Raw genomic sequence first — 8,550 nt, forward strand, 5'->3', positions numbered from 1 at the left:
TTTTTTTTTTTTTTTTTTTGTCATTTCAACTGGAAATTTATTTCCTTGATTTTTTTCTCTCATGCACATAAATAATAAGACTGGCGCTCCAACAATGCCCAAGACTGTTTCATTCCTGACTTGGCCTTCTGGGCCATGGAGCACCAAATGAACGAAACTTAGACATGGGTGGTGCCAACAATGACATACAAACATACATACACACACTGGGGTACAATTCAAAGATATTCCGCCCATACACCTCCTGTCCATCTGTATATCTAGGACCAAAATGTCCAATGTTTTTCTTTCTTTAATATGATAAAGTGTGTGGAGGCGCAATGGCCCAGTGGTTAGGGCAGCGAACTCGCGGTCATAGGATCGCGGTTTCGATTCCCAGACCGGGCATTGTGAGTGTTTATTGAGCGAAAACACCTAAAGCTCCACGAGGCTCCGGCAGGGGATGGTGGCGAACCCTGCTGTACTCTTTCACCACAACTTTCTCTCACTCTTACTTCCTGTTTCTGTTGTGCCTGTAATTCAAAGGGTCAGCCTTGTCACACTGTGTCATGCTGAATATCCCCGAGAACTACGTTAAGGGTACACGTGTCTGTGGAGTGCTCAGCCACTTGCACGTTAATTTCACGAGCAGGCTGTTCCGTTGATCGGATCAACTGGAACCCTCGACGTCGTAAGCGACAGAGTGCCAACAGCAACAACTATGATGAAGCGTGATTTGATGGAGTATTGCCAAGAGACTAAAAGATCATGGTGATGATGATGGTGATTGTGATGGTGATAGTGATGGTGATAGTGATGGTGAGTCCATAAGGTTGATTAAATCAATAGTTTGTACATCCCAGAGAGATGATGTGTACGAAGTCAGCCTCTTCAAAAAAAAAGATTTCAAAGTAAAAACTATCAAAAACAAAACAACATTAATGGAAGACAGTAATCCATAACTTTGATCTTCATCTTTTTATGACACAGCTGCCTTTCTCTAATTTCATGATGAAGATGATGGTGATGATGATGATGACAGTGATGATGATGATGACAGTGGTGGTGGTGATGATGATGATGATGATGATGACAGTGGTGGTGGTATTGACGACGACGACGATGATGACAGTGGTGGTGGTGATGATGATGATGACAGTGGTGGTGATGATGATGATGATGATGACACTGGTGGTGGTGGTGGTGGTGGTGGTGGTGATGATGATGATGATGATGAGTGGTAGTGGTGGTGATAATGATGATGATGATGACAGTGGTGGTGGTGGTGGTGGTGACGATGATGACGACGATGACAGTTAATGTACAAACTTACCACTTATAACCTGTTTGACAAACCTGTCAGTTAGCAACACAGCACCACTGTCGACGTAATGCAAGAATTGGCTGGAAAGAAAGCAATAAGAAAAATTTTAAAAAACAACAAACAAATTTATTTCCTAAGATGTTGATGATGATGATGATGATGATGATGATCGGCATCATCATCATCATCATCATCATGATCAATTTCAGAGAAAGACAGATCAATAACACGTTAGATTATCCACTTAAGATTCACTAATTCAAACCCTGTCCTTGCTACTCAAAGGTGTCCATCACAAATGGACTTCACTTACAATGCACCAGTCCACCTGGCTTTCAATAGGTACCACAAGTACAGATTACTGCTGCAGGTAGCAGGAACATAGTATGATAGTTTAGTGGGGGTTTTTTTTACTATGCATCGCTTGGATGAAATCTAGGCACACATATGGCGGACAGAGACCTTTCGGAATCAATAAAATAAACACCAGTTGAATGTTAAGGTTGATGTAACTGGCATACACCTTCCCCTAAATTTCAAACCTTTTGACAATCGTAGAAGGATCATTATTATTATTATTATTATTAGGGTGGTGAGCTGGCAGAATCATTAGTACGCTGGGCAAAGTGCTTAGCGGCATTTCGTCTGCTGCTATGTAATGAGTTCAAATTCCACTGAGGTCGACTTTGCCTTTCATCCTTTCAGGGTCAATAATTTTAATACCAGTCAAGTACTGGGATTGCCGTCATCAACTTACCTGCTCCCCACAAATTTCAGGTGTATATATATGTGTGTATATGTTTGTGTATCTGTGTTTGCCCCCCACCCCCAACATCGCTTGACAACCGATACTGGTGTGTTTACGTCCGCGTAACTTAGCAATTCGGCAAAAGACACCGATAGAATAAGTACTAGGCTTACAAAGAATAAGACCTGGGGTCGATTTGATTCGACTAAAGGAGGTGCTCCATCATGGCCGCAGTAAAAGAGTAATACAGCACATGTATTTGATCCCTATAAATAAACCACTTGTTCAAGTTACTCGGCAAAAGCTAAACATTCATACGTCATTTTCAAAGGGCGAGTCCACCATCTTTACAATCATTAAAGCGGGGGGGCTGAAAAACCATTAGCCCCTCAGTCAAAATGCTTAGCAGCATTTCTTCTGATTCCTTACGTTCTGAGTTCAAATTAATACCGTTACCTCCGCCTTGCCAAAGGCAGAGGTATTGTTTTCAGTCATCTTTGTTTGTTTGTTTGTGGGCAAGATATCTCAAGAACTGCAGAATGGATTCGGATGAAACTTCCAGGGATGTTTGACCTCATGACTGGCACGAACTGATTAGATTTTGGGATCTGGACAAGGATTCTGGATTATTTTTGTTCTTTATTTTTTATACTTAATTTATGAGAGTGGTCGGGTTCATTTTTAGTATTCTCGTTTGTGAGAGCAGTCGAGCTTATTTCAGATATTCTCATTCTAAAAATCATCTCCAGCTAATCCTTGAGAGGGCGTTGGTGTTGCCTTGGCAGAGGTTTGCCCTCTCTGAGTGCTCTTGTTTTATATTTACTTTACTTTTTGATAAAAGATAAATATATTTTCTGTTCAGTTTCTGATTATTCCTCAACAAAATTCAATAATTGTTATTAATGTTGTCAAATGATGGAAGGGAAGAAAGAAACGAAGCGAAACAGGGTTTAAAAAAAAAAGTTGTTTTTTTTTTAAATTTATACCAGGGGAAGTAACTTTGTATACTACCTTAGATATCCACTAATTATCTCCCATCACGGAAAGTTAATCTGAAAGATTTCAAACACACACACACACACACACACACATATTGAAGAATTCCGTGCTGTCCAGAGCCTGCTTTTCCAATCTTTGACTAGAGTAGTAGTAGTCTTCAGTTCCTTCTATGATGCTGCTAAATTGAATATTCTTATTGATGTGGTTCACTCACCCAAGGCTATCACCACAAGATCTTCATCCAAATATTTTCATTGCTTATTACAATTGATTCATTAACTAGATCGTGGGGGTAATATTGGCTTCAAATTTTGGCACAAGGCCAGTAATTTCGGGGAAGGGCACTAGTCGATTAGATCTACCCTAGTATTTAACTGGTACTTATTTTATCGACCCCGAAAGGATGAAAAGTAAAATCAACCGCAATGGAATTTGAACTCAGAACGAAAGAACAAACGAAACGCCAGTAAGAATATGGGTATCAGATGGGTAGTATATTAGGCATCATATATCTGTACCCCAGGGTCACTTTGATGGCATGCACTGCTCTCTCACTCAATAATAATAATGATAATGGTTTCCAATTTAGGAACCTGGCCAGTAATTTTAAGAGTAGGGGTTAGTCGATTACATTGACCTCAGTATTTGACTGGTACTAAATTTTATTGGTCTTGAAAGGCTGAAAGACAAACTTGACCCCAATGGGGTCTCAGAACATAAAGCCTCGGAACAAATACCACAAGACATTTACTCTGATGTTGTGATAAAATAATAAAAACACAGAAAGAAGAAACAAGGGAAATATATTTTTAAAAAATGAAGATTTTTACCTGAGACTGAGACAACGAAAAGCAAGAGTTGTAAAATAGGTACAGAAACCTGAACAGAAAAAGAAATATTATAATTAACATAAATTAACATAAATTAACAATGCTACATAAATTTATGTAGTTACATAAATTAATGTACTGTTACATAAATTGATGTACTGTTATGTAAATTATTTTAGCATTACATTGATTGATGTATTATTACATAAATTAAGATACAGCTACATAGATTAATATATTAATTGAGGGTCATGGCTCAGTGGTTGGGGTGTTGGATTCATGATTGTCAGATTGTGGTTTCGATTTCTGGACTGAGTAATGCATTGTGTTCTTGAGCAAAACACTTCATTTCACATTGTTTCAGCCCACTAAGCTGACAAAAATGAGTTATCTAGCAATGGACCAGCATCCCATCCAGGAGGGGATACATACACCACAGAATCTGAGAAACCAGCCCTATGAGTTTATATGACTAAGAAAGAAGCTTTAATGTACTGTCACAGAAATTCCAGCAGAAGGTCCAGTCCTTATTGCTGTGTGGTGGCCTGTGTGTCTCGCTGACCCTGAGAGTTATGCCAACAGAGCACAAGCTCCATGTAGGGCCTCCCACGCTGGATAGGTCAAACGATAGAGGCCAGACTAATAAGGACCACCTCATCCCAGGGATAAAAATGGGTTTGTGTAGGGTCAACATCTCAACCTAAAAAAAAAAGAGTTACAGAAGCACTGATTACATTTCAAAACCAACAAGAGCTGAAAGACAAAGGCCTTGCTTCAGGGAAACGTATCACATAGGGCAGCAAAATCTAAAAGAAGCTGCTAAACTGGAAACTTCTAAACAAAACAAAAAAAAAAGAACTTTTTTTAACCCTTTAGCATTCAGATTACTCTGTCAAATGTAATAACCCTTATTTATTCACATTGTTTTAAATTAATCCTGGATTATCTTATAACTTCGAGACTTTGATGATGTCATTGTATATTTTTAGACTGACATTGTAGGGGAGGTGTAAGAGGCTGGATCTGGTCGGTTTTAACATAGAACAGACAGAATATTTGAGCCAGATATGGCTGGATTAAATGCTATAGGGTTCATCATCATCATCATTGTTCAACGTCTGCTTTTCATGCTGGCATGGATTGGACAGTATGACTGAGGACTGGCTGCAGACATGTATACGAACAGTCGTCGACCGGACGAGCCCCTAGCGCTTGCCGGCTGGCGGCGGCCAATTCCGCTTCTCGCTCCTTGCGTTGCGACAGTGGGCGTCATTGTGCAGCTACAGCCACATCAGTGTGACTCGCGGGGAAGAAAAGGTTCCCCACCATGCTGCTCGCAACCGCGCCACAGGTAGTGGTGCCCCCACTCGCTGTGCCGCATCGTCGAATGATCAAATCGCGATGATACCTGGTTGATCCTGCCAGTAGTCATATGCTTGTCTCAAAGCTTAAGCCAGGCTGCACCAGGCTCCAATCTAATCTGGTGAGGTTTCTACAGCTGGATGCCCTTACTAATACTAACCACTCTGAGAGTATAATGGGGTGCTTCTTACGTGCCACCGGCACAGAAGCCAGTCAGGCGGCACTGGCACCGACCACGTTTGGATGGGCTTTTTACGTGCCACCGGCACACGAGCCAGTCAGGGAGCACTAGCTTCAACCACGTTCGGAAAGTGCTCTTTATGTGCCACTGGCTTGGATGTGTCACCGGCACGATCTAAAAGTAATATAAATGCCCCAGCATGACCACAGTTCTACAGGCTTAAACCAGTCAAACCGGTAAAGATTTCATTTGTTTATTTATTTATTAGATTTGATGTGAAAGTTTGGCTTACCATTAGTTATTGGGAAGGTTTGTTCTTTGAGTGCCATTGATATCCGTTCAAACAACTGGAATAAACCATATTCTTCCTTTGTAGGAGATTGGTACCTAGTAAGAGACAACGGAGAGACAGGAGGGAAATAAGAGAGAGAAAGAGGTAATGTACGGTGAGAGAGTGAAGAGGAGAGAGTGAATGATAGAAAGAGAGGAAGAATTATGGAGAGAAAGGTTGAGAGAGAAAGAGAGAGAGAGCTATTGAGACAGTATGAGGAAGAAAAATTACGAAAGAGAAAAAGATTCAGAATGAAAGTTGTGTCATTTATTTGTAACAAATATTGAGGACTTTAGTTCAAATCCAGCCAATGTTGATCAAATTTCCTCCTCCCACTCCCACTCCACTAGAATTTATAAAACATTTAGCAGTAATTAAATGGAGTTAAATGAACTGATTATTATAGCATGACTGTTAACAACGCACTACTTGAATCTGTTGCATTTCAACAAGAGTCTTCTACTTATAGCCCTGGGCCAATCCAAAATCTTGTGAATGGATTTGGTTGAGGGAAACTGGAAGAAGCTCAACTAGAGAGAGAGTGGGGAGAATAAGAGAGAGAGAAAACGTGAGAGAGAGAGGAGGGCAAGAGAGTGGGGGTGGGGATAAGAGTGAACATGTCAAAGAATAGACAGGCGCAGGAATGGCTGTGTGGTAAGTAGCTTGCTTACCAACCACATGGTTCCAGGTTCATTCCCACTGCGTGGCACGTTGGGCAAGTGTCTTCTACTATAGCCTCGGGCCGACCAAAGTCTTGTGAGTGGATTTAGTAGATGGAAACTGAAAGAAGTCCGTCATATATATGTATATATGTGTGCATGTGTATATGTTTGTGTGTCTGTGTTTGTCACCCCAACATCACTTGACAAGCGATGGTGGTGTGTTTACGTCCCCATAACTTAGTAGTTCGGCAAAAGAGACCGATAGAATAAGTACTAGGCTTACAAAGAATAAGTCCTGGGGTCGATTCGCTTGATTAAAGGCACCAAAGAGAGGATTTGAACCATGAATGCTTTGGTAAATATTCCAACATGGCATTGATTCAGAAACATTTTTACAAAGATATAAACAAACAAGTTTTACTCACAAAGCACGCTTTTCATGCGGTTTATTAACGCTCCAGGCAAACTGACATAACTGGCGAGCTTGACATAACTTTAAAAAAATAAAAAAACAATCAACAAAAAATATTAATTTTCAAATAACTACAAAGAAATTATTGATATTTCTATATCATTTTTATTATCATTGTTAACATCATCATTATTATTATTAGCATTATTATATCTCCATATTGTTATCATTGTGGAGGCGCAATGGCCCAGTGGTTAGGGCAACGGACTCGCGGTCATAGGATCGTGGTTTCGATTCCCAGACTGGGCGTTGTGAGTGTTTATTGAGCGAAAACACCTAAAGCTCCACGAGGCTCCGGCAGGGGGATGGTGGCGAACCCTGCTGTACTCTTCCACCACAACTTTCTCTCACTCTTACTTCCTGTTTCTGTTGTGCCTGTAATTCAAAGGGTCAGCCTTGTCACACTCTGTGTCACGCTGAATATCCCCGAGAACTACGTTAAGGGTACACATGTCTGTGGAGTGCTCAGCCACTTGCACGTTAATTTCACGAGCAGGCTGTTCCGTTGACCGGATCAACTGGAACCCTCGACGTCGTAAGCAACAGAGTGCCAACAACAACATTGTTATCATTATCCTCATCATAATCATTATTATCATCATAGGCGCAGGAGTGGCTGTGTGGTAAGTAGCTTGCTTACCAACCACATGGTTCCGGGTTCATTCCCACTGCGGGGCAAGTGTCTTCTACTATAGCCTCGGGCCGACCAAAGCCTTCTGAGTGCATTTGGTAGACAGAAACTAAAAGAAGCCTGTCGTATATATATCTATATGTATTTATATATAAATACAAAGAAATGAAACAACTGATAAGATACCACGTGGATGAAGATCTGTGTAAACATGGAAAGACAGACATAAAAATGATCATGGTGGTGGTGGTGGTGAAAATCCTGATGGTGATGATGATGGTGATGATGATGATGATGGTGGTGGTGATGGGAGAAGGCACTCACCTGACTAGCAACGTATTCCTTTGCAATGTTCTCCAACTTTACCTGAGGTTCTGTTTTCCGGAATTTTATAAGAAATTCAGTGAAGGCTTCTTTTGTCTAAAGACAGATGGAAAATGAAATATTCAAAAATGTTTACAAGAATTTCTAAGTATTAAAGAAGTAACAGAGCAATGTGTGTGTGTGTGTGTGCAACTCTCTCTCTCTCTCTCTCTCTCTCCTCTTTGGTCCTGACATCGCATGATGGTTATGAGTGAATGTCCTCATCATAAAAACTGTCATTCATTTCCAACACCTTCTGTGGAAAACACGTCTGACCATGAGGAAATATTACATTGCTGCGAAACAGGTAAGGAAGGGTTGGGAACAGGAAGGGCATCCAGCCGTAGGAAATCTGCCTCAAAAAATTCTCTCTGAACAGTATGGAAAAGTGGATGTTGAAAGAATAATGACAATGATGGTGGTGGTGGTGGCGACAATGACAAATGATTGTGGTGATTGCAATGGTGATGATGATGATGATGATAGCTACTCAACAGACTTACCAAAAGCATTAGAATCCCATATTGCTTAGTGAGTTTGGTGGTTTCAAGAAAATGTGGCAAGGCTCCAAGAACTGAATATGGATGATGGGTTCTGATAGAATCCACTTCAGATTCAGAAGAACTCTGTTCTCTGCGACAAAAAAAAAAAAAAAAAAAAAAAAAAAA

General features: G+C 40.6%; 2 protein-coding genes across 2 annotated transcripts in view; one reads left to right on the forward strand and one right to left on the reverse strand.

The window, feature by feature from the left end:
• The window catches only part of LOC106883138 (ankyrin repeat and SOCS box protein 13), a 58,876-nt gene that overhangs the window by 17,461 nt on the left and 32,865 nt on the right, over positions 1 to 8,550 (forward strand). The gene's annotated exons all lie outside the window — the stretch shown is intronic.
• Positions 1 to 8,550, reverse strand: part of LOC106883136 (protein pigeon) — a 39,290-nt gene that overhangs the window by 13,060 nt on the left and 17,680 nt on the right. Inside the window, exons 20-25 of the mRNA XM_052976540.1 lie at positions 8,386 to 8,515; positions 7,844 to 7,939; positions 6,842 to 6,909; positions 5,716 to 5,810; positions 3,881 to 3,929; positions 1,313 to 1,383 (exon numbers count right to left, since the gene is read on the reverse strand). Coding sequence (XP_052832500.1) covers positions 1,313 to 1,383; positions 3,881 to 3,929; positions 5,716 to 5,810; positions 6,842 to 6,909; positions 7,844 to 7,939; positions 8,386 to 8,515 — 509 coding nt within the window. The remainder of the gene's footprint in view (positions 1 to 1,312; positions 1,384 to 3,880; positions 3,930 to 5,715; positions 5,811 to 6,841; positions 6,910 to 7,843; positions 7,940 to 8,385; positions 8,516 to 8,550) is intronic.

Source organism: Octopus bimaculoides, chromosome 24 (assembly GCF_001194135.2).
Source record: "Octopus bimaculoides isolate UCB-OBI-ISO-001 chromosome 24, ASM119413v2, whole genome shotgun sequence".
Taxonomy (NCBI): domain Eukaryota; kingdom Metazoa; phylum Mollusca; class Cephalopoda; order Octopoda; family Octopodidae; genus Octopus; species Octopus bimaculoides.